The 25,998-nt window shown below is 44.0% G+C and overlaps 4 protein-coding genes across 13 annotated transcripts in view; 2 read left to right on the top strand and 2 right to left on the bottom strand.

Moving 5' to 3' along the window:
- Positions 1–299, top strand: part of LOC134099419 (diacylglycerol kinase delta-like) — a 30,929-nt gene extending 30,630 nt beyond the window's left edge. For all 7 annotated transcript variants that reach the window (XR_009941126.1, XM_062552287.1, XM_062552285.1 and 4 more), the window contains one exon: positions 1–299. This exon is cut by the window's left edge and continues 101 nt beyond it. The gene's annotated coding sequence lies outside the window, so the exon portion shown is untranslated.
- Positions 300–2,106: 1,807 nt separating this feature from the next.
- On the top strand, positions 2,107–10,543 carry LOC134099424 (coagulation factor IX). The gene is made up of 10 exons (XM_062552295.1): positions 2,107–2,353; positions 5,454–5,551; positions 6,351–6,514; positions 6,787–6,811; positions 6,905–7,018; positions 7,153–7,287; positions 7,887–8,134; positions 8,852–8,966; positions 9,241–9,563; positions 9,899–10,543. The coding sequence occupies exons 2-10, from the start codon at positions 5,476–5,478 to the stop codon at positions 10,148–10,150; spliced, it is 1,452 nt and encodes a 483-aa protein (XP_062408279.1). The 5' UTR covers positions 2,107–2,353; positions 5,454–5,475; the 3' UTR covers positions 10,151–10,543.
- A 62-nt stretch (positions 10,544–10,605) lies between these two features.
- Positions 10,606–25,067, bottom strand: LOC134099421 (protein IWS1 homolog). 4 transcript variants are annotated; one of them, XM_062552291.1, is made up of 17 exons: positions 24,633–25,067; positions 24,177–24,265; positions 23,514–24,066; positions 22,806–22,859; positions 22,428–22,632; positions 22,203–22,260; positions 21,782–21,891; positions 20,855–21,011; positions 20,486–20,568; positions 19,784–19,913; positions 18,416–18,533; positions 18,095–18,209; positions 14,170–14,229; positions 12,980–13,036; positions 12,450–12,561; positions 11,987–12,140; positions 11,017–11,143 (listed from the first exon to the last, which is right to left on the bottom strand). In XM_062552291.1, exons 1-16 carry the CDS (start codon positions 24,670–24,672, stop codon positions 12,012–12,014), a joined length of 2,070 nt encoding a protein of 689 aa, XP_062408275.1. In that variant the 5' UTR covers positions 24,673–25,067; the 3' UTR covers positions 11,017–11,143; positions 11,987–12,011. The 4 variants fall into 4 exon arrangements, with proteins under 4 accessions (XP_062408274.1, XP_062408276.1, XP_062408275.1 ...); XM_062552290.1 differs by lacking the exon at positions 11,987–12,140 and having other exon boundaries at positions 10,606–11,143; positions 24,633–25,066; XM_062552293.1 differs by lacking the exon at positions 14,170–14,229 and having other exon boundaries at positions 24,633–25,066.
- Positions 15,030–17,484, bottom strand: ccdc82 (coiled-coil domain containing 82). The gene has a single exon (XM_062552294.1). It carries the CDS (start codon positions 16,841–16,843, stop codon positions 15,371–15,373), a length of 1,473 nt encoding a protein of 490 aa, XP_062408278.1. The 5' UTR covers positions 16,844–17,484; the 3' UTR covers positions 15,030–15,370.
- Positions 25,068–25,998: the final 931 nt, after the last annotated feature.

Here is a 25,998-nt window from a genome sequence, read left to right as displayed (position 1 = left end):
TCTGCCTGCGTCTGCGGAGGACCCAGCCAACTGAACGACCCCTGACCACCTACGCCCTTCAGCCACCGAACCCCCACCCAACCTCCGGCCCCCAATCTCCCACGTGCCGGGACCAATGCAGTATCGCCCAATCGGAAAGCACCCCAGGACTGAGACCAACCAACCCCAGTGCCTTCATGTGCCCACCCCCATGACATCATTACTTTGGGAGACTGGAATTTTTCATTGCACAATGGAGGGAGGGAGGCACCAGTAGCCCATCATCCTCATCATCATTTTATTAGGGTCATACCAATATCATCAGATGGGGAGGGGTGGGGTGGGGGGTGGGGGGTGGGGGGTGGTGGGGTGGAAGAGAAAAGAATAAAATAGATCATCATAGTCATAGACCTACTATGGTGTTAGGAACAAACATTTCAGGAACAAGCACAGCCAACAAGAAAACTCAACTACCCAGAATGCCTGATAAGCAGTTAGCCCTTATCAGGGCTCAGCTGGCCTTACAGTAGTGAACTCACAAGCTTACAGACCTTAAAGAACCTGTGTGTGGAAGGAGAATAGAGAGATATATAGGGATTTTTAATGTGCCTGTTTCAACTGGCTCGAAAATAGCAAATTACTAAACGACTGATGTTTTTTGTATGGAAAAACTATATTTATTTTATGTATGTGTGTTCTATGTAGAGATGTATTTTCCTCACGTTCCGAGCATCACGGCATGTTCTGAGCTGACACAGAACATCAAGGAAACCTGCTCCCTTATCTACCTAGATGACCGGAACCGTTCCGATTCCGAACGGTTCTACCAAGTAATGGCAGTGACAATCAATATACCAAACAAACCAACCAAGGTGGTATTCCAAGTACGTGGTTCAGTGACACACCTGTAAACCAAACTGTATGTGTGTGTTATTCTCCTAACAAAACAGTGTCATTGGGCTCTTCTTGAAGGAGGTTTACCACTTACTCTGAGTTTACTTACCTAGGTTTGTGACTAAAGGCCGGCGCCCACTGGACACGGCATTCAGCGGTGCGGGCTTGACGCGCAGGATTTTAGAACAGTTTTCTAACCCTGTGCAGCTGCCGCGCGGCAGACGTTTCCAGTGGGCCTAGTTAAACCACATACTTGGAATACCCCCCAAGTCAATCAGCTGATCAACGACTGACCTCCAGAGTATCCCCAGGATTAGCCATAACTGTGTCTCTCTCACTGTGCGTCCCCCCCCTTTAGAGCTGTCCTCGCCACAGCTGCAGATTAGAAATGTTGTGTGGGGGACTCCATGACGATGCCTACCTTTAAGAAGAATGTAGAGGGCTCAACACTGTGCGTGTTCCAGAGTGCTAAGGGCTCAACCTCAACCACAGCACTCCAGTATGCCTTAAAACTCCACCCACCAAAACCCAACAGCCAGTCACATATCAGGCAGGGCTCTCAGTGGGCGGAGTCCTGGAACACCTCTGCCCCCCCCCCCCAAAAAAAAAACCCTGCTTGACCAGGGAGAACCACACACACACAAACAACTTCTGCCTTGTAATTAATTACCACGTGTAAAATCCAGCAGTGCATATATATCTTGTTGCTTAATTTTTGTCAATTATGTCTTGTGTGGACAGATTTATCATGATCATATCAAGGGTCAGAAGGACCCGATATTAAGGGTGCCCTCTCTCTGCCTATCTAGAACTGAGAGCTCCTAAGGGCATCCCTCCCATCTGCCTGTCCAGTATTTATTGATAAATTATAAATACATGTACGTGAAACTGTTGGCTGTACTTTTCCCGTCTATATGTAAATAAACCCCTATCAGGAGTGTATATACGGTCTACTTGTACAGTGAAACTCTGTCATGCTGTAATAAAGATATTGGTTTGTGTAATGTTTGGGTTGTACTGCTGTCCTTTATTGTAAACAGTAAGGCACTGACGTCATCATGGGATGTGATGTCAGGGGTTTTCACTGGGATGAGTTTGTATTAGACTGACATGTGTCAATATTTAGAGAGTGAAGGTCAGTAGCACATAACGGCAGGAATCCTCCATTTTATTTCCAACCGAAGTCAGAATACGGGTAGGTCTCATGATTTTCAATTATTTTCCTTTTGTTTGGTTTCCTGTACTCAGGGTTGATTGCACACAAGTTTAGATCAGTGTGTATGCTAAGCTGCGTGTCAGTGTGCGTTGTCTTGTTTGAGGTTACAGAAACACCATACAAGTGGGTCATTGAGAAATAAGGTTTTTGAAAATGTGGAAGACTGTTTGAACAAGTCTTAATGACTGCACAACAGTTTTAATACATTTTTAGGAAATGTCAGGAGGCACAACCAAAAGTTTAAAAAAAACACACCTTTCTTTGGTAACTGTAGGCCTACCTACAGTACAGTGCTTAAAGGGACACTTCACAGATTAGCATTAAACTTTGTATCTTTAGAAAACCAGTCATGTTTTTGAATGGTCGTGCATCACTCTCTGTTTGCCTTGAGATGGGAGAAATACGGATTTCAATGTTGGACTTCCTGCTTTCAATGATGTAAAAATCATCATTTTACGTCATTGAAAGCAGGAAGTCCTATTCATGGGTTTCATTGAAATCCGTATTTCTCCCATCTCAAGGCAAACTGAGGGAATGAAGCATGACCATTCAAAAATATGACTGGTTTTCTAAAGATACAAAGCTTAATGCTAATCGGTGAAGTGTCCCTTTAATACATCAATTTGTAGTTGACCTTGGTATTAAAAGTAACCTATAAATACATTATTGTAGAGGGCGGGTATTTTGGTTTTCCAGCATCCAACTTTACTTTTAAAATGTGAATAAATGCTTAACAAATTTAAAAAGTGTATTGTTTAGCAGAATAATTAGGTACAACACATTTTCAGCTTCACTTCAATCTATTTCTTGATTTAAATTAGTATTTTACCTGGTTGCACCACCTGACAATGCGGCTGCGCCACCTGACTTGCTACTTATTTATACTGGCATCTTCTTGGATACCTATATAGCCTTTTGGCTTTGTTAGCAAGTTCATCCTTTCAGTTTTTCCAACACAATAAAGAGTTTTATATTAAAATAAACTTTTCTTGGTTTTACATTGGTTGTACCAGATAGATAGATACTTTATTGATTGCCAGGGGGTAATTCAAGACCACCTGACATGTAAACTGAACAAGTCCAACTATGAAGAGAAAGTGGCAATTTTTTAAATCAATATATGAGAGATTTACATCATTAGTAAAGGTCACTTGGGGTCATCTTGATGAGGCAATGTCCTGTTTCCTCTTTTCCCTCTTCAATTCAACTTAAATGTTCTATGCAGTTGCATCGCCCTGACATTTCAGATAAGCAAATTCCTGGACAAAAATTATATTTTTCAGTTTAAGAGCTAAACTAGTAAACTTCGTCTTCATGAAATTATGCCCTGATATTTGGGGGCCAAGCAGCGAAGCTGCGAGGACCCCATTGTGTTTGTTAGTTTTCTTATTATTATTATTATAAACTATTATTATTCCTCTGCCATTGAAGTCAATGGCAGCCCATAGAACCGACTGGTGAAAAGTTGTGAGATTTGGCACACTGATTGGAGACAGTCCAATGATTAATTTCACCAAGTGTCATATCGGCACCTCATATGCTCTAGCGCCACCAACAGGTCAAAGTTGGACATGCGTTCACGCACGTAGCTTTTGAACCCTTGGGCCAATTTTCAAAAACCAGGTATCTATGGAATCCTTGGACCAGCCCGAGTTCAACGCACCCTGTGACGTCATTTTCCGCCATGATGGATTTTCCGCCATTTTGGATTTCATCAAAAACACTTACAAGATTATATCGGTCACAACTTTTGTCCAATCAACACCAAACTTGACACAGAGTATCCTCAGACCATGCCTTATTCAGATCGTGCTTTGTTTCTTCGGAACTTTAAACGTTGGCCCGTAACAGCCAATCGAAATTCGCGGCGAAGCCGCCAAACAGGAAGTGGGCTCATATTTCAGCAACCCTTGCACGCATCAAAACCAAATTTGGTACATGGACTCAAGACCCCATCAGGAGGAGGCTCAAGAAATTTGGTGACCTTTGACCTCTAGGGGGCGCTGCAATTAGCAAAAAGGCATTTTGGCCTGTAGCTGTTGATGTATTTGGAATTTAAACTTGCTACTGGTGCCTGGTTATACTCTTGAAGGTCCTTAGGATGACTCAGCTCAATTTGTGACATCATCATATTTAATTTGGCCGCCATATTGGATTTAATCAAAATCCTTTAAACATTTCCACAGGTAGCAAAATGTGTCCGATCTTCACGAAACTTCACACAGATGATCTTCAGCCCGAGTCTAATATAGGCCTTGCTTTTCGGAACGATATCTTAAACCGTTCACCCGCAACAGCCAATCGAATTTGGTGGCGAAGCCGGCAAAAAGGAAATGGGCTTGAATCTTGGCCAATCTTGGGTTGTTTGACATCAAAATTCTTGTGACTGCTTAAAATTACAAACCTCACGTAACGGCATTGAGTTACCGTGGCAACTCTTGCCTTTTTGCCCTGCCTGCTTGGCCCCCACATTGCTGCTTGCAGCTATATTTATTTTTAATTTCCTTACCTTTTAAATTCTGTATTTAATACTTTTTGCAGTGTTCATTTGCTCAGACGGTTACGCCACCTGACATTTTGAGGGTTTGAGATGACAAAACATGAAACATTAGATAATTTCAAATTATCCAGGTTTTGTAGAATAAAATGATGCTTGTTATGAATCATTTTTAATTATTTTAAACCAAAGTAATGGATTCAGACACAGAAATCTGCATGTCATCTAACAGACTCAGGTGCATCTAAAAAATTAGAGTATCATGTAAAAGTCCATTGCCCTACATAGACTGAGAGATTAAAGGCTCAGGGAGTTATTGCCAGTGTTTTGACTGAATTAGCTGATTATAGCTCATCTCAGGATGACATGTCTGTATCATAAATTCCTGGTAAATTCTTTACCAGGATATGACTTTTGGTCATGTAATTATTATGCTGAATCACTTTAACACTGACATGTCAATCAGGATAGACCATATACCCCAACTATGTAAGTGTAAAACTACTATTTATGTTCTTCATTTTATAATTAGAATAATACACATCCATGTTGATTTTATGTTGTATCCTCATGAAGGTTAGTTCAGTAGAGTTTTCAGTGTGACTATTTTCAAAGTCCAGCTGAGTATTAGAACTGGTGAATATTGGTCGGTCTTGTAAAAATGCAATTTACACATTATATGATGATAAACCTTTCAGTACAAATATGTATCTCTTGTGCACCAGTAAAAAAAGATGTCCTGAGACTACAGAGAACTGACAGGTTATGGTCAAGGGAGCATAAGACATGGTAGCATAAGGATTCCTTGAACTTTGTGAGTGTGTCCATGATTGTTTCCCCCTTTACACCCACACTCCCTTTCTCCAGAGGAGCGAGCCGGCCCAGAGTAATGGCTGTGCCTGTGCGATGGCTGTTTACTCCTCTCCTGCTCGCCTGCGTCCTCCTTGCCACTCTGGAAGCTAAAGGTAAGGAGGCCGCCCGTTCGGACTCATTGTGCTCCACGGACATCTTCCTCTTGGCACGGCAGCCCCAGCGGCCTTCCACTTCCTGTTTACCCGCGAGTCCTACATCCCGCGTCCTGTTGCCAGATGTGTTACTTGGCTCGCTTACTGTTGCTTCCTCCCTCTGTAGTTAAGCAGAGGATGTGTGCGGAAAAAGAGAGGGGCTGGACAGTGGCCAGACATGTTCCAGAATGTTCTGTGATATGGATATGGTAGCGATAGGAACGCTTCAGGCACGACACACACACACACACACACACACACACACACACACACACACACACACACACACACACACACACAGTTGTGATAAGGACTGCTCTTCACCCTACACATATTTCAGGGATTCCATCACCTCTCCTTAGTGAATTGATGCTGTCAGTCAGTCAGTCACTGCATTGGCCCAGTTTCTTTTTAAGCTTTACTGGACCTAGTCAGTCTCATTTGTGGGGATGCACACAGCTGCTTATCCAGGAACCAATGTTAACAAGCCTAACCACTCTCTGTAGGCGTGTTTTAATGTCAGACATCCTTTAATGGTTACCTGACCCATTAACCAAACATTGAAATGGGTCTGCATGGACAGTTAACGACTAGGGATCAGATCGGGCTCTGCTTTGGCAGACCTGCTCCATCACACTAGGGCCAGATCTATTCAGATATATATTGACCCGATCAGCACCTCATCTTGGCTAGATATGGCAGAGACTTCAAGTCCAAGTATGATGGCTGAGGGATAGTGTTTCATGTCTTCTTTGTGCAGTCTTCCTGGAGCCTCAGAGGGCATCAGGGCTGTTGAGGGTCAGGAGACCACGAGCCAACTCCTTCCTGGAGGAGCTCCAGCCTGGGAATCTGGAAAGGGAATGCATCGAGGAGACCTGCTCTCAGGAGGAGGCCTACGAGATCTTCCAGACTAGAGAGAAGACGGTAACCTGTCCATTCATGTCAGTGAATTCTCATGCATAATAACACTGGTGTTCAGAGGTGTGAGGGGGTGTTTCAGACTAAGCCTGATCTGCCCTCTCGGTTTGAATTCATTGACAAAAGTTAAAGTGAAATCCACAGCCATAAGGTAATCTGCAGTCCAGCCCTCAACACCCTCTCCAACAGGAAAGATTACTCGATAATGGATGTTCACCTTTGCGTAAGCTGAACATGTGCTCATTTAACATTCTGTTAATTTGTGATATTCCCTACAGATGGAATTTTGGCATGCATATAAAGGTAGGTATAGTCTTATTAATTGACAAATCTATCTGATACTTATCAAAAATGCAATAATACTCTCATCTGACTATGCCCTCCTCCTCCCATTAGGTATCAACCATTGTCGTTTCAACCCATGTTTGAATGGCGGGATCTGCTCAGGGGGAAGGGATGGATTCCACTGTGTCTGTCCCCCACTCTATGAGGGCAGGAGCTGTGAAAAAGGTGCTACTGTCTGTCTATCTGTCTATCTATCTGTACATACGAACGTATGTATGAATGTATGCATACGTCTATGTATAGACATGGGGTTTCAATGATGTACTGTATCTGTCTGTAACTGTTATTCTTCCTCATAGAGGTGTTTGACTGTGAGCATAAGAATGGTGGCTGCCTGCATTACTGCAGTAACTGGGACCGCAGCACTGCAGTCACATGCAGCTGTGCTGAAGGCTATGAGCTGGAGGAGGATGGAAAGAGGTGCAAGGAGGCAGGTGAGATGAGTTCGACACAGCCAATCTGAAGGCTGTGAACTTGTTTTTTTTTTTTAAGTATACTTTTTGGGCTTTTTGCCTTTATTACAATAGGACAGTGAAGATGTAGACAGGAAGTAAGTGGGAGAGAGAGATGGAGTTGGATCGGGACATGACCGCAGGTCGGAATGCAACCCGGGTGAAGAGACAGTGAAGAGCTAGGAAAGAGAGAGACTGGGTCAGGGTCGGGAAATGACCCCGGTCAGACTTGAATCCATGGGCACTTAGACTAGAGGGGCCAGGGTAACCAGATGTGCCACAGCGCCCCCTAAGGCTGAGTGAGGGTCTGCAGTTTGTGCAAGAAATGGCTCTTGGGTGTGGCTATCTGGTTGCCAAATTTAGTGAGAAAACCGGCCTAGGTATCTAGAGATAACATTATGTCTTTTTCCCTGTGGAGGTCTAAGGGAAGATTGGACTGATTGTAGTAAGGCGTATGTTTTTAAAGGCTCTCTCACAATGCGTCTTATCTTAGTTCCCACTAATGACTTCTCCAGTGACATGAATGTGTTAGCTGTCGATGTTGTTGTGGTGGTAACCTGTAGCCTCTCTCTCTCTGCTAGTGAGGTTTCCCTGTGGTAAGCAGTGGATTGGCGGCTCGTCGTACCGCAGCCTCCTCTCCAATGACACCCAGCCCCTCTACACACTAAGCCCCAACGCCACACAGCCAGCCTGGGATAACTCCACCCTCGGACAGGGTAACTCCAGTGACCCTGTGGGAGGGTACTACAGAGACATGCAGGAACTCGAAGCCAACGACACACGCATCATTGGGGGGATGCTCCAGAGACAGGGAGGAAGCCCCTGGCAGGTGATGAACCAGGCCAAGATGGGCTTAAATGAATTGTTATGTGAGAACTATCATTTTAATACTGCAAAATGTTAACATGTGTGGAAGGTCTCACCACATTCTATCTATGATCTAGGGCCATGATTGGCAATGTCCCTCCTAGACACCAGGATCGTTTTATGTGTATGTGTGCTAGGGGGTTGATGGGAGCCCATACAAAGAAGGTTTCTTAGAAATGGAAAAGATCAAGAGCTGATCAAGTGCATTGTGCTTGAACTATCGACTTCTGGTGCGGACTTCAGGAAAGCTTTTCTAGCCCAACTCATCCTGTATCCGAAGTGTCCTTGAGCAAGACACTTAACCCCAGTGCTCTCGATGTATCGTTTTAAAAGAAATTCAGATAGAAGTTAGAAGTAAATCTGGCACATTGCTTCTCCCTTGAAATGGTAAATGGACTGTGTTTTAGGTAGTACTTTTTCCACTCCTCCGAGCACTCAAAGCACTTTACAATGTCATGCCTCACACTCACCCATTCAAACACACTCACACACCGATGGCAGAGGCTGCTATGCTAGGTGCCAACCTGTGCATCGAGAGGGAAAGGAATCTGACTGCAATAAGTAGTGTGTGACTACACACACACACACACACACACACACACACACACACACACATTGTCCCTTGCACAGCAAGTGTATTTAGTGAAGTTTAGTATTGCTGCTCCTCCTCTCTCTACAGGTTCTCCTCCGCAGGCCTGACGGCTATGGCTTCTGTGGAGGGACACTCATTTACGAGCGCTGGGTGGTCACTGCAGCTCACTGCCTGCAGGACACAGTAGACCATGTGACTATAGGTGACTATAATCTCATCAGGTTGCCCTGGAGACACTGACAGTGTCTGGGGTTGACACATAGGCCTACAGATGGCCATGTCAGTTGTAGTACAAGTGTTATCCGTTACCACACTGAAATCGGTCTATTTTCAGACATAAAAAAACACAGTAGAATATAATATGGGATTCATCTCTGATGTCTGACTAACTTCTCTACGTATATCTGTGTGGTCTGTAATATGTATCGAGTAGGCTACATTTCTGAGTATGAGCCTGCATGTGTGTTTGTGCTTAGGTGATTATGACAAGAAGCGTATGGATCCGGGTGAGCAAAAGATAGCAGTGGCACACAGAATAACGCACCCTTTCTTCCACGAGTACACCTTCGACAGTGACATTGCCCTTCTTTACCTGGCCCAACCGGTGAAGTTCAGTCCGTTTGCCACCCCAGCCTGCCTTCCCAATCCAAACCTGTCCCGGCACTTGCTACGCGACGGCATCATGGGGATCGCCACCGGATGGGGGGCCACCCGCTACCTTGGCCGCTCCTCGCGTTTCCTCCGGAAGGTCGCGCTTCCCATTATCGACCACATGAAGTGCATGGGCTCCACTGAGCAAGTGAGGACTTCTCCCCCAGCTCTAAAGTAGGCTGGGACAGCACTTTGGCCCAGAAATCATAAGGTGCTTCTCAACATGCCTCCTCGATCCTCGAGAGGCGTTCCCACTGATCTATAACTAACTCTGGATAGACTATCCCATTGTTTTTCGCCCCATCATTCTTTATGTAGATCAGTGAGGATCGAGGCCCGAGGAGCCAGGGAGGACGTATAAAAGCCCAAATGAGAGGCACCCATAGAGTCCAACACTTTATGATCTTGAATTATGGTTACTTTATATCACTGCTGTGAAATTGTAGACCCTGTGAACCCACAAATTCTCCTATCCGTTTGCAGGTGATCACAGACAACATGTTCTGCGCTGGATACGAAGTGATCGAAAAGGACTCGTGCTCGGGGGACAGCGGTGGGCCGTTCGTGGTGAACTACAGAGGCACCTGGTTCCTCACGGGCGTGGTCAGCTGGGGAGAGCAGTGTGCAGCGAAAGGGAAGTACGGCGTGTACACACGGCTGGGGAATTACCTGAACTGGATACGGGACACCATATCCGCACATGAGCAGAGTGTGGCAGCTACAGAACGGCCTTAATAAGGAGGTCCTCATCTGGGCATCGCCACTGGCGTTGTGCCCATTTAAGTTAGGCGGGCGTGTGCCCACCCAGATTTGGATCTGGATCTTTTAAGTGTAAAAATAATCTTTACAAAGTCTTTGAATATGCCCAATTTAAGATGATGGCCTCATATCCTCATACATATTGCATCCACCCAGAACACCTCTGAGCACAATGCTACTTTGGTGCTATAAATATTAAAGACTGACAAAGATGGCCCTGTGCTCTTTTTGGAGACTGAATGAATTAGTTGTAAATGTATAAATGAAAAGCTCCAAGGCTATCCATTCATATTCAATCAGTACTGCTTTTAAATAAAGTCCACAATCTCTCTCATAAGAGCGGTTTGAGGTTGTTGTACATGGTCAAAAGGTGTGATTCCTTGATTTTCAACAGAATACCAACCCATCATCAATCATGACAGTAGATCATATCCCTGGAAACCACGGAAAGGCTTTTATTATGAAAAGTGACATCAATCTCATTCGACAGCAAAGAGCACAGCGACTCCGCTCCACTCCTGTACAACATCTGTCTGAAAGAAATGGGAACTCAACACCTGACACTATCTTCTGGATAAAGAACCAGCACTGCCTGGCAATGCACACTAATATATCTTACACGTAATGTCTGATGGGGGATGGGGTGGAGGAGGTAAAGGAGGCGGTGGGGTGAAACTGAGCAGGACCTCAGCCTATGGAGAGATATACAGAATCAGGGAAACCAAAAAATAAAATAAAATAAGATAAGATAAAATAAAATAAAATAAAAACATCAGGCAAAAAAAAAAAAAAAAAAAAACCTAAATAAAAACAAAAACTGAAACAATACTTGTTCTAAAATCAAAGGGGCATGTGGTTGCCCTGTACGCTGATCTTGACTGCGTGGCCAGTCTTGGTCAGGCGGCGGAGATCAGCGAATCGACGCATCTGTTTGTCCACGCGGGACATGGGCTTCTTGACGGCGGGGCCCTGCGGCAGAGAGCAGAAGGGAAGAGATGTGAGTGAAACGTCCATACAGTGGAGCAGGTGACCCGTGTGACCGGGCCTGCTTGACCCAAAACCCAACCGGTGCGCTCCTGAGATTCCAGATTCAGGAAACGCTCGCTGACCTTCAAGCAACTCGTCTCGTTCAAGTCACTCCATTCATGCGGCACAGTCTAGGAAAAAGGTGCGGCTGACTGAAATGTCTGCAGCTGTGCCAGTGCAGTTAAAGAAGCAGCGTCTGTGTGGCATAACGCCAAACATCTCAAACACCTTCCCACATGCCACTAGAATGCAACACCGGCAGTACGCCGTGGCAGAGCAATCTAACGACATCCCTGACGACCACAACCATTCCTGACAATCCTACTAAAAGCCTCCGACGTCAACCATCACATCAACTCTATATTTAGCTTGCTAATTAGGGAGTTACGTAAAATACAAAGCCTATATTAATCCAGCTGTGAACAGATTTTGTTGTTCTAAGGACCAGAGGTTTATACAGATGCTGAACACGTTCAGAATCTCCCGACACGACTGAATGCAATTGCAACGTATTACAGTGCATTTACCATATTGCATCTCTCTGCAATAAGATTAAATAAAAATCGACACCACCTTCTGCCTTTGTGAAAGCACCTCATTTCACTCTCTGATCCATGTATTCTTGCCATCGCTTGTTAAGCACATTAGTGTGTGTCATGTGGTACTGCCGAACTCAGTGGTGGCAAGAATCCCTCGGCTTGGTTTCGGCTGACGGGCAGGCGGGCGTTGCACTCACAGCAAACCGTGCACGACACGTTCAGACACACGTCATGCACGAGCACTTACTGCCCCCATGTGGCAGGAGCGGGAGCTACAGGGGCATGTGGTTGCCGTCCACATTGATCTTCACGGCCCCCTGCAAGCGCCGCCGTCTCCGCTCATCGGCAATACGGCGCTTGTGCTTTTCCAATCGGCTTATGCCTTTCTTAAAGGAACCGATCTATAGGGACCAATCATATCAATAGTGACGACTGCATATATTCACCTATACAACAGGAGAGGTTTTGCCTGAAAGAATTTACAGGATGAAAAACCCAGTGGACCATATTCTTCTTGACATTAAAAAAAATTAAATTAAACAGAAAATAGAATACAGAATATACATCATTTCATCATAAATCTACTGATGGTAGATTTAATCATGGCAGATCAAGACCCCTGAAATGAAGTTTGCAGAAGATTGATACTTTTAAATCACAATGAGGTTCAGATGCACACCAAAAGGCACACAGAGATCTGATCCACTCACCCGGTTGGAGTCGGTGTCAACATTCCATTTGGGCCGCACCACATAATCTTTGTTCGAGGGCATGGGCACTCGGGCACGTGCGCAGAAGCCTGGGTCACCCGGGCGAAGGGCTCTGATGGACACAAGAGAGGGAACGTAGGAGAGAGAGAGAGGAGGGGCCGTGAGGACCACAACATTAGGCAGGGATCACCTTGGAAATAACCAAGCGGCAGTGGTGAAGCGTAATGGAACACTCAGACCATGGTTGTTGTTTATTGTTGCAAAATGTGCTGTTAGAATTTTACCATGTCTTTGGTTAAAAAGCATCAGCCAAATGTAATGTAATGTAATAAAGTTCAATCTTATTACCCAAAAGGGTAAACGTTCTATTGCCTAAACAGACAATTTACAAGCCTTGTGTCACGTTTTGAAAGTTGAACCAAGTTCAACACTCAAATTGTTTTGACGCTGAAGTAAGTCACATTTTGATCAGTTACCGGAAGGTCCCCGGGCACCTGTGGGTAATAAAGTAGTTATGGAAATATACTCACTTTTCCTCTCCTGTCAGCACTTTCTCCAGATCCCTGCGTGGTGTCTGTCCCCCTGAGCTAGAGAGGAGAGGAGAGGAGAGGACACGACACACACACACACACACACACACACATCAGGTCACTTTCACTCAATGCAGGCTGGAACAATGCAAGTCACATTACACACTTCAACTCTCCTGCATCGTCACTGACCCCAAAACACAGGCATTCACACTCAGGAGTCTAAATCAGATCACATTTCAGATGCAAAACACTCAAAGATGTCTGTTCAAGTTAGTCAACAAAGTTAGTCATCATTAGGGCTGCGTGGTCTGGGGAAAATATCTTATGGTGGAGTTTTCTGACATGTTTGCGATTGCGATGTGATTCGCAATACAATTTTTTGAAAATTGAGCTGCTTCTGATTGGTGGACATCCCTTGTGCATGAGTAGGACAGTACTCGTGTTAGGTGGGCTTCTCGGTCCGGCACACAAAGGGGAAGGACAGGAATATAAAATCATAGATGTGATGTTGACCACATAAACCAGTGAGCTACAGGAGTAACTACAGCCTTTGCGATTGCATTACTTCAAACTGTGATTTCGATTAATTGTGCAGCCCTAGTCCAACTAGGACCAAGACATACACAAAAAAATAGTCTGTTGCCAACCTATATGGGCACTTGGGGTGTTTCTACAACCAGACCAAGCAAATATTACACACAAGGACAAGATGGGGCATTATGACTGAGTGGGCATGGACTACTAAGGGGAGAAACCTAGATACCTAGACAGAGTATGTTCAGAGGACAAACTGTAAAGTTAGTACTGGTGTTATTATATGAATGTGCAAGAGGGTGGAGGCAAGGGGACACGGGCAGTGTACCTTAAAATAATGAATACTTTATATATTTAATGATTTGTACCAAATTACCCACTGACACTATACAATGATGGGCAGATCTTACTCTTACTGGAATGTCACGATCCCTGCAAGGGGACTTAAGAATTGAATACTTTAAAACATAGCTAGTATTGGATGACAGACAAAAACTGTAAAGCTCAGGCAGTTGTCACAAGATCATCAATCCATTCCACACAAAAGGGGCTTGAAGCCCACAGGTCAAATGCCAAAGCCTAGCACTGGGATATTAAGACTGGGCATACATGCCATTCTGTTGCCACAGCTTTGCCATGCACACAGAGAGAACCTGGGCGGAGGGGGGGCAAAGACATCCGGCTCCTTGGGCCTCTCCACCTTCTCGGGCTCACTTAGGTGGGGTGGGGGGGTCGCCGTTTAAAGGTCAGAGGTCAGGGGAGGAGTGATGGAGGTTGAGGAGAGAGAGAGGAATGAAGGGATAAAGGAGGCAAAGGGTGAGATACAGTGAAAGGGCTAGTTTGAGAAATGAGAAGGGAGATGAATGCTAGGTGAATTACAGGTGAAGTGAGAGGTAAAAAAAAGAGAGAATGACACTTGATAGAGTAGACAGTGTTTGCATTTGGAATTGTGAACCCTAAGCATCGTCCAAGACCGATGCAAATCTGTTATGCCTGTAAAGACAGCATGTGACTACACTGCAGAAATGATCTACTGAAATGAAACTATTTAATACAAGAAAGATCTAGATTTTATATGTGCTCCAATCATGTGGACTTCTTGCTTCCACTATCAGTTCTGTGATAGTGATTCTGTGATGTTGGTGTTCATATGAACTCCATATACTTGACAAAGGTCATGTTGATGTAGATTCAAACACTAAGCAAATGTACTTCCCTGTTTAAAAGTAGCTTTAGCTAACTGTGTAAACCTGACTATCTTCAGCACAAACACCTATACAGTGAGCACCTTGACCGTAACTACTGTAACACAGCACAAGCCTGTAGATTGATGAAGGCCAGTTGATTGAACAAGCTGCTCAGCTCCAACAGGAAGTACAATACTACTTATTGGGTACTTAAGAGGGGTCCCATTGCACTAACCTGACAGAAGAGTTAAGGTAAATATTCAGACTTATTTTGAAAATGGCTCTTTTTACAAAAAAATAAAGAAATAAAATAAGTCAAAGGAAGAGACAATTTTCTGATTACTTTATTTTTCATTACACATAAATGAGAGGATCCTACAGTAACTATTAAAAGACCTGATCAAAGTTACATTATGCTTTAAAGATAACAAATGGTCTCTGGCTAAAGTTTAGGTATATGATTAAAAAGCAAGCATAAAAGATATGGAACACAGAATGACTACCAAAGATAATAACAAAACCAAAGTTAGACTTGAGTCTCTGTTAAAAGAATGCATGTGTATCTGTATGCAAGTGTTTGCCAATAAAAGGTGAATAGGGTTCTTTTTTGTAAAGTCAAGCAAAGCAGGCCTGCTTCCAAAGCGTCTGCATTAGGCCTACTAATGATCTAATCCAATTTCTCCTCTTGGAAGAAGTCTGCCTTGTTAAGGTGCTCCTGAAGACTGTCATACTGCTCATTGATCCAGCCATTCTGGAGGAGCGAGGCAAAAACTTTCTTGACAGTCTCTTTCACAGGTTCTTCTTCATCTTCTTGTTCTCCGTCTCCATCTTTCTCTTTCTCCTTCTCTTTCTCCTTCTCCTTCTCATTGTGTTCCTCAATCACTGTGCGACAGCCCACAAAAAGGTGGTATTTGAAGTGTTTCAGCGCGTGGTACACCTCTGTTCGGCTGGCGCAGACAGAGCCAACACAGAAGCTCTGCTTGTCTTCGGGCAAAAACTGATCTTCCTCCAAAGTTTTCGCGTGATAAAGCTGGCCGGACAGCACCACAGAGAAACGTCCGGTGCGGTCCAGCTCGCAAGCCTCACACCTCCGTCCACTTTGAGTGAGCTTCACCTGCACCTGTGGGTAGCACTCCACGCGATGTTTGTAGCGTTCCTTCCAGCGACTCCTAAGTTTAAGGTTCTCCAGCCGCGGTAGGACTAATCTTTCGTCGTAATAGTGCAAAGACTCCTTCATCTCCAGCGCATAGCGCTTGGTCCGCTCACCATTGTACAAGGACTTCAAGAAGTTGTCATCCAGGACATTTATCAGCAAGGATTTTACCACCACTTGAAAGTGAATGAGTGGGGACCTGGTAATGAACTGCGATGGAAGCTGAGAAAGTACATCGGTCTTTTCTGCGTCGTCGCCATCATTCTGTCCCCCCTCGTCTTCCACTATGAAGTCTTTGAGGCTATCGTCCTCTGACGCACTGTTCTCATCACTGCTCCGCACCATCGTGGGAGCCGCGGCCTCTTCTTCCTCTTCCTCGTCATTTTTTTCTTCGTCTTTATCTTCCTCTTCATCTTTATCTTTACCCTTCTCTTTCTCCTCGCTACCAGCCTCTTTGGAGTTCTCGGGTTCGTCGCTGTCCGACTTCGGAGCTGAAACTCGTCGCCTTTGAGATCTGGAAACACCCTGTTTTCTCCTTTGAACCAATTCAGCAAGTTTGCGTTGTCGCTCTTTGCGTTTAGCATCTGTTTGCTTCGTATCCTCATCTGTTTTTATCCTTTTAAACCTCTTGTTCTTGTCCATTTTTCTGACAGGTACACCAACATCGCTGTCTGAATCACTTGAGCTGTCGTTTAGTGCTGCAGCGCTTGGTGCCGAGCGCTTTCGACTGTTCCGAGAAACCACTTTTTCCTCACTTTCGCTGCTATCATCACTGTCGTCAGAGCTCTTTTTCTTCGCATCAGACTCGTCGGAGGAGTCAGACCCACTTCGGTAACTTCCAAACTCGCTCTCTGAACAACTAACACTTGTAGTGCTGGCAAGGGACTCTTCGTCGCTGTCATCCAGGAAGGGTTGGCGCGTCTTAGTGCTATCAATACGCTTTGGCGCGGTGCCGTATTTATTCCGTTTCCCCCAATTTTTGAACATTGTCAAACGTAGAAGATATGCCCACAATTTAAAAAAACAAATGTTCGTGGTTGTGGAAATTAGCTGCTACGCTAATAGCAATGGAGCTGATTGGGATGATTCTGTATTGAAGAATGTTTTTCGTTTAGCTGTAGCAGTGAGCTAATGGTTGTAGATAAGCTGCACCCGAGCAGAGGTGAGACTTGCGCCTTATATTCTATCCGTAAAAAGTAGCAGTGTCTGCGTGTATGTTTCTGGTCCTCAACAGACGAGCTCCCATAGTGCGTAAAACCAGCAGTCCGTCTAATGTCTTCGAGACAACAGCCTAAACAGCTAGCCAGCCATTAGCCTGCTAGCATTCCGTTGCATTGTGTGCAGTCTTCAACACAAACGTTTGCATGCAGCTTCACGGAACATGAAGAAACTCAGAAATATATAGCAACTGTCGCGTTGGAAACGATGAAATAAACTGCAGACGTGAAGATAAAAATGAAATCAACGGGTAATATTTAGGGCGATCTGTTTTTCCCCCCTATCCGTCAGGCATGTACGCACACTGCGCACACACCTTTCTTCTTCTTGTTCTCCCCGTCGTGCATCAGAGGGGCTTTGCCCTCTACTTCCACCATGTGGCAGGCCGGTGAACAAATAAACAAACAGATGCTGAGCAAACAGACTTTGGCAAGATTTGGGAAAGATTCTTGAAAGACTGTAGTCTTCAAACTAATGTCTCTCTTTCAAGCTTTACTAAAAAGACTACACTCTTTCAAGAATCTTTCCCAAATATTGTCAAAGTCTGTCAGTGTAAGGTAGGCTTAAAACGCTCTGTAGACATAGGAAGCAGTGGACCGAAAACAAAACCACCTCCTTACCACTTTCTTTTAATATTATAATCATATTCTGTGTTTGATCTCCGAAGAATTTTTAATCACAATCACATCTTGTTGTGGCACAGGTTTGCACTATGGGGCCACACATGAAAAAAAAAAAAAAAAAATCCCATGACTAGATTTAACTAGAAATGTCGAGAATAAAAGTTTAAATATCATGTTGACATGTTGAGTTTAATGTCATGGCAAAAATATATATCCCACCCCCCCCCCCCCCTTTCACGTGTGGCCCTTAATATTCTGTCGTAAGTTTGTTTGTGTGTGTGTGTGTGTGTGTGTGTGTGTGTGTGTGTGTGTGTGTGTGTGTGTGTGTGTGTGTGTGTGTGTGTGTGTGTGTGTGTGTGTGTGTGTAACTGTGTACAAATGTTTTGGGGTAACCAACCTGAGGCGTCTGCCGCGAGGGGCAACCTGTTGATCCAGGTCTCTTTGTTCTCGCTCCTCTCTGGTCATGCATTTATAGTTGGACGATAACCCGAAGATTGGCCTGGACCACTCATCTGTGAAGCAAAATACAGAATACTGCTGCAAACCAAGACAGATGTGTGTATATGTGCAAACAAGTGGCAACAAGTAAGCCTTTGTGATTAATTGCTATTGGAGATTCGAAATGAAGACCCATAAATCAGCACATGCGAGAGTGGTCTTGTCATGGTTAGCTTTCTGCAGTATCTCCCAGTCCCTTGTTGAGCAGTCAAATACTTACTGATGAGTTTGAGGGCGAGGTTTTTGTTGAAGCGTGACTCTTTGGGGTGCTTGTAGAGGAACATGACGGCACGGCCAATCCCACTGTGCTTCAGGGTCTCCTGACTGACACTGGGCAGCTAGGGAGAAACCGCAGGGTCACTTGCGTGAATGTGCAGGGAGGACCATGCCACCTCCTTCAGACACTATTAAGACAAATGCCCATTGACAGCAACATTCACGTCTACTACCGATTTCACACTCAAGAGATAGAGCAAGCCCCAAAGATCTTAAGGGCTGATCACACCAGGCTGTCCACACTTAATAAGGACAGTCTCTCCTGGTATTGATGAATGTCTAATGTCTAAATGTAATGTCTATAATGTATAAACTTTTCAGCATTCTCAAAATCACTCTCAAAATGATCCCCAATGATATTGTTCTCCATATCGTAATTGTTATAGTATTTGTGTGGATGTCGTGATTCATATTATATTAGTTAGTTACACTTTTTAGCCGTCATCATTCTTGGTATGACTTTGATTTACACAACTAGTGCTGAAAAATGGCATGTTCCCTCTTAGCAACAGCCACATACAGAGCCTGCTTTTGTTAAAAGACCGATATCCTCATGCCCCCTGTCCATGATAAATGTAATTGTCGAGCACCTGTTTTAAACCGTTATTATTATTCATATGACACATCTTTCAGAAAATTGTGTTTTCAATTAGCCTGGCTCCGCCTGACTACGTACTTCCGCTCAATTTCATTTCTCTTCATACTCCGTCTGGTATGGCTTGATTCAGCTTGGTTTACTCCAGCAAGTGCATCTCCGCCCAATCAGCGAACAGAGGGCGTTCCCAAAAGTGATTACGTTTAAGTTTCAAGCCTATCGTTATTGTTGTGTCCCCCGTGGTTATCATACGTCATTACCAAATGTTAGTGATTGGTCTCCAGGCTAGCTTTCAATGTCCAGAAGTTTAACTATTATTTCTATTAATAGGAATCATGGGTGTTTCGTACAAAACCTTTCATTGACAAAAACTTACCAAGTTACCAAACTGTACCAAGACCGATCAACATCAACAGCAAAAAGATCCCCAATAACACATGTAAACATGTACATGTAAACATGTGTATGTAAACAAACACCTGGGAGGTGCTGGTGCACCCTTAAATAGACATGTCAGATTGATGGCTTGCAAAGATATACTGATAAACTTCAGAACCACTCAATAATTATTACTGGTGTAGACATGTCTTTAGTGTTTGTTGTGTACAGAGTGCGGCTTTACAATCAAGTACTTTCCAGTGTCATCATGAAGCATGGGTACTCCGCACTGAACATTTATGTTAACCCACAAACCCAAAAGGCCTTCCTGCCACTTACTTCCATTAGAATCTTGAGCAGCTCTTCTCTGATCCTGAGGGCAGGGAGGCTCTTGTCTGGCAACGGACTGATCCATTCCTTGATGGCGGACATCACACCACTGTCAATGAACGTCTCCTTCAGATCCTGCCTAAGAACGAGAATAAGAGATCTGATTACCACGCACGACCTGACAATTACAGAAGAAAGGTCTGAGGGAAACAGGAAATTGGATGCACCTCAGACTGCACCTGCACCATATACTATTATGCACGAGGCAACACCGGACATGCAACTAAAGCATTCCGTTCGAGTTGTGTCTGCTGCAACAATTAGGTACCACTATAAATCAATGGAACTGGCTACAACAGACCTGATACCAGCACGTACGTTTGGAAAAATGAGTCTTCTAAAACTATTTTTATGCTCATCGAACAGAGCGCTTCAGTTGCACACCCGATGTACAGGGCACAGATGTGCATTAGTGAGCATTGCAGTAGGCATGTGGGTGTATGTCATTTCCCAACTATTAGTCACGGCTTATACATTGATTCTTGGAAAACTTCTTCAGCTATGAGGTTAATACACGGGGACAGTCCTGTGGCTTATACACAATGAAGCCAATACACAGGAAATTACTGTACTGAGAGTGTAGCACCATGGGCAAGGGTATAATTGATTTATTCTTGTGCAAGTTTTTACATGAACGTACGGTAAACTTACTTTTTGAGGTGCGTGACGACGGTTGGAAGCAGGGTGAGTTTTTTCAAAGCTGGTTTCTTTTGGCTATTTAGTGTTCGGTCCTCCTATAGGGCAAATATGACCTGGTTAGACAAGCCATTGACACCCAACATAATAATGCATTTGCAATTTGCATATGAACACTGCCCGGCCCAGAAACAAACACAGATTTACACTTGATTAGGTGTTGATACAGATGCCTACGCTCCAAAATTGTTGATAAGAAATTGTAATAACTTCTCATCTCCAGTATCATCTTAAACAGTCACCACCACCACAAACACACACAGACACACACAAACACACACACACACAGAAAGCGGTCCAAATGAGAGGGAGAAAGCCTCTGACCTCTGCTGCCTCTGTCATCTTGGTAATCATAGCGCTAACGACATCGTCTGCGTCACTGATGAACGTTCCACCATCTCGGTTTCTTCTGCGCTTCCTGCTCTGGGCCTTTTTCCGAGCCAGCATCACGTCAAAGTCAGACATGAAGTCGGATACCGTGCTGTGGATCACATCACTCATCATTACAATGTAACTAAAGCGTGGAAAAGCACTTTTGCACATCTCTTTTGTGGGGACAGGTGCGTTGCATAAGGTAAAGGTAACCAGTAATACTTTATACAGAAAATCTAAGAAAGTTCACCTGAGGAAGGTCTACATGACCGAAACGTTGTGAATAAATGTTTGGCATGCGTAATGGACAGCGTGCGGGATTTCCTCTATAAACGTAACTAAAGAACCATGAATTCACACACACTACTGTGATCCCTTATGCGACTGATCAGCAGGTACTGAGCTGGGAAGAGAATAAACCTCTCTCCTGATGATGCAACAAGGTTGTAGCTTCCCACCTGTGCTGTCCAAGGGTGCAATAGTTAAATCTTTCCTCTCATTTTGACTGGAGCTTAAAAGACACATGTACGGGTAAGTTCAGACTTGGCTTCTTTTTCTGACAAGAGAAGTTGTGGCGCTTTGTCAATTTTTAAAAAATCTGCCATCATTTTCATTCCAAAAAACAGCCAGAAGTGTTTTGTTTGGTTATCCACTTGTGACTGGTCAGCTGTCACAAAAAACAGTGTGATAACATTTCTCAACTTCAAAATCAGCTCTGAGCTGCAAGAAAAAAACGCCCGCAATAACATTTTTAAAAGAAGCAAAGAACTTTTTTGAAAACACTGTCTACTCCATAGGATTATACTGTAAAAAAGGACGCTGGCAGCTTCAACAGAGAAACCTAGTCCTTGTCTGAATTTAGGCTAAGAGATTACTCACTCTCTACCACCCCGGTCTACTCCTTCATCAGAGTCTGAGTCATCAGCTGCGACTGCCTTGGAGGCCTGTGGTTTAGCTTTCTCTCCCTCCAGCTCTTCCTGGTTGAAGCCCTGAGGGACACAACAAGGGTGGAAGCAATATTAGGGGTCTGAGGGTGCCTCTCATTTGGTCTTTTATACATTCTCCCTTCCTCCTCGGGCCTCGATCCTCACTGATCTACATAAAGAATGATGGCGCGGCAACAATGGGATAGTCTATCCAGTGTCAGTTGTAGATCAGTGGGAACGCCCCTCGAGGATCAAGCATCGAGGAGAGTCTTTGAGAGCCACCCTGAGTTGATAGGGAGACCGAGATAGGAAGTAACACATGTCATCACAGGTCAAAGGTGAACAAGATGAAGATGAAGTCATTAGTAACTCACAGTAAACTCTTCATCCTCCTCATCTCCTGACTCTCCAAAGATGTCTGCGATCATTTTTCTGTTGATGAGAGGACACAGATGTAACCAGTGGGCACACATTACAAACTAACGGACAGACCGGCATAGTAAGTGTTTATGATCATTTTTAGAGGGCATTACTACACAATGACTAGCATAATAGAAACATCGGACAAGGTGTGTGAGCGGGAAAAGGGGGGAGCTTACTCCTCTTCGTCCTCTCCAGACTCGCTGTCGCTGCCGAATAGCGTTTTCTCGTCTTTTTTCTCGCCTTCTTCTTTTGGCTTCTCCTCGTCCTCACTGTCTGAGCCCAGCTCGCGCAGTTTGGCGGCATGGGTCTTCTCTGCTATGTCAGAGGCAGCATCACTGTCCGAGTTCTCTCCGCCAGACATCGGGCGACTCTTCTTGGCAACTGAGAGACGGAGGAAGAGAGGCACTATTAACTCGCTACTCATTTGGACAGACAAACCAGAACAGTAAATGTCACTAAAGACGACTGGGAGGGCTAGAAAGAGACAGATAAAGGCATAGACAGACTAATAGATGCAAAAGACATAAGACAAGCAAGACACTGAGAACACTTGCCTTTCTCATCATCGTCGTCTTCACTGTCTGAGAGAATGGCCTTCTTCCTCTTAACTGAAATTACAAGCACACTTTTCATTTCTCTGTCAAGATAGGGATGTACTCAAGTCTTTTAAACACCCACTAGACAAAAAAAACTAAATAAACACAAACATTTGTTGAGTTACATTACATTGGAGATAATCTAGGATTTCTAGGATAATGTAGGATCTCGCAAATAAATTACCCCATCAAATAATTAAAGTTTACCATCTAGTTGGTAAAACGATTTGTAACACCATCATTTTAACATTAAGAGGATAACTCATCACGATCTAGCTCTCCATTCCCTGATATAACTGTAAAAATGTTCCTCTTACATGTTACATATTACATGTTATCCGGAAAGAAGGGGGGGCAGCCTTTCCCCAAAACAATAACAAAACACTGTATGGAGTTTCTCAGGAAGCACTGAAAGGAGGAGAGTGCTACCTCTGGTGTGTTTTGTTTGGTCTTTGGTTCAAATATCAAGCAAGTTGCTTTGGACAAAAGCATCAGCCAAGAACTAAACATAAACAAGACTTCATCCAGCATTGCATAATTCTACCTTTAAACACAATACACAGGTTCAAAATAACATACCAAAGACAAAAGCCTTTTGTAAAGAATGCACTATTTTAGTTCAATACTTTAGAGACTTCAGAAGTAGCAACTTAAAGGCGGGAATACCTGGCTTATCCTCGTCATCATCGCTATCTTCTGCAACTCGTCGCGACTGACCCTCCTGCTCTTGGTCACTTCCCGCATCAGGTTTTGCCCGTACTTCATCCTCTTCCTCGCTGTCTGACTGCATAACTCCCTTCCACTTCCCGCCCCCTCCCTCCTTTTTATCATCTGCTTTTGTCTCATCGTCATCATCCTCCTCCGAATCTATAATTTTCTTTCTCTTGGGGGCTTCGTTTTCAGAGTCACTTCCTGCGTCCGAAGGTGCCGGCTGGGGTTTGCTCGGCTCCTCGTTCTCAGAGTCGCTGGCGTTCTGTTTTTGCTCTTCCTCGTTCTCTGAGGTACTGCCTCTGCGTTTGGGAGGGGAAGCAGCCCCTTCCTCCTCGTCATCACTGTCCGCAGCAGGTCTCGGATGCTCAGGTTCAGAATCACTGTCATGCCCAGGTCCATCCTTGTCAGAGTCACTGTCCTCGCCCTTGCCCTCGCCCCGGTCTGAACCGCTGCCTCCACCGTTAGCTCTACTCACAGCAGCGTCTCCCTCACCGTCACTTCCCTCGTCCTGCGCAAAAACAAAGGGTAGAAGTTAGGTAACACAACTAACCGGACGCATTAGTTGGCAGGAGCATAGAACTTATCTAGAACTCCCGAGCACGGGAGGTGAGGATTAACCTCGGAGTGGCGAGGTTCGCTTCTCATATCCTCGTCTGCGTCAGAGCCTGGTGCGTTTTCATCTTGGACAGGGGTACCACTACCATCGTCTAGGAACAGAAGCAAAGCCCATTAACACATTGCCTTTAGATAAAAGCATCTGCTACGTAAACATAAACATATGACATTGGCAAAGATTACACTCATATAATGCGTATTTGATCAAGACAAAAATAAACACAGCTGTGATTCTAAGTAGCTTCCTCCGAGTTAGCCAAGACTGAAACTAGCATTGTAGTAACTTATTAGAAGTAAGATGGCATTTTGCAATATCGTGCAAGGCATGAGTTATATCTTTGGCATGATCAACAGCTATTTTAAGTCATACCATGATCTTTACCCCACATTTCTAAGCACAAAAAACACACGAGGGGAAAGCGTGTCATAAAACACCAAGACAAACAAAACGTCTCTCACCAGAGTGGTTCCCGGAAAAGAACTCATCTTCACCGTCCATTTGCTCTCTGGACGGAGGGACAGCAAAGTTACTCTCGTTATATTCTGTGTCGTTTTGTAGGCAACGTTTCCAGGGTAGGATATTCCTTGACACTAGTTAAGAAAGGTTTTTAGAGTTAAACCGGAAAGAAACGGTGACATGAAAGCGCAAGCCTCAGCAGCGCTGTGGCGACAAAGGCTCTCTGCCTTGTGCTGGCCTTCCCAACCAAAAAATCGATGGCCGAAAACACCTTAGAAATTCAGAGGAAACGATCATTAATCCATGGGATGTTCGTTGATTGTCACCATAAAGACCACTTTTCGATCAAACCACAGAAGTATTCAAATTGACCAGCACGCAAGAGGAAAAACAGCCTTGTTAGCAGGCTAATGCTATCTAAAATGGTGTCAAACTTGTGCTCCACGCATGCGTGTTGTAACAGTGGCGCATGAATATGACGTAGTTTGAAAAACATCCAACTCTATCTGACGCTATGATCTGACGTCCACTCCACTCACGAGGGAAAATTACATTTTAGGCCCATCTTTTATGATGGGCTATGAAAAGAAATAGTTTCTTCGTTTTATCAGTTTCAAATAATTTATTACCATAAGTGTCATTTGATAGTGATCTGTATTCTGTATTATGTGCTGATTGATTGATAGAATGTTTGATGTAGTCTTTGCTTGACACTCTCTAATGTATTGTGTAAATAATTTATATAAATCAAAGAGTTTGTTAAATACATTTTATTGCAATTATACAATGTTACAATTCAACTTTTCCTTAAAGATGTAGTATATATATATATTTTTTTTTTTATCAAAATGGAGAGCTATGCTTTTTGTTGTTGCAGCCTCTTGTCATGATCCATTTAGTGCATGTCATTTTTTCATCACCCACAGTAACAGTTCTCCACATATAAATGCTCTTTACCTTTAAAGCAGTGAGATTTGAAATGATATGAGGGAGGTTAGTGGCTTTAGTGGGTGGAGCAGTTCCACAGCTGTCAACCAGAGACAAATAATCTAAAATACAAATGCTGTCATTCAGCACACAAAAATAGAAGAACTATAATAGACATCTAGTTAACATACACACTTAATGTTTAAGTTGCTAAAATCCATCCCATCCTACAACAACACATTACTATTTTTAAAAACATAAATATTTGTAATACTTTTCCCTTTCTCTGTTGCGCATTAAGCCAAACTTAGATCAATAAGTTAGTCCTGGCCAGTGGTCCACCTAAAAGCAGGAAGTGAAGTCCTCTACTACACTCTGCATTATTTGCACGGATTTCCTACATTGTACAATCCTTAAACTAAAAAGGTAAATTGTCTGTGT

The sequence above is a fragment of the Sardina pilchardus genome, chromosome 13, assembly GCF_963854185.1.
Source record: "Sardina pilchardus chromosome 13, fSarPil1.1, whole genome shotgun sequence".
Lineage (NCBI taxonomy): Eukaryota > Metazoa > Chordata > Actinopteri > Clupeiformes > Clupeidae > Sardina > Sardina pilchardus.
Note: the sequence above shows the minus strand (reverse complement) of the source record. Positions and strands in the feature narration are given on the sequence as shown.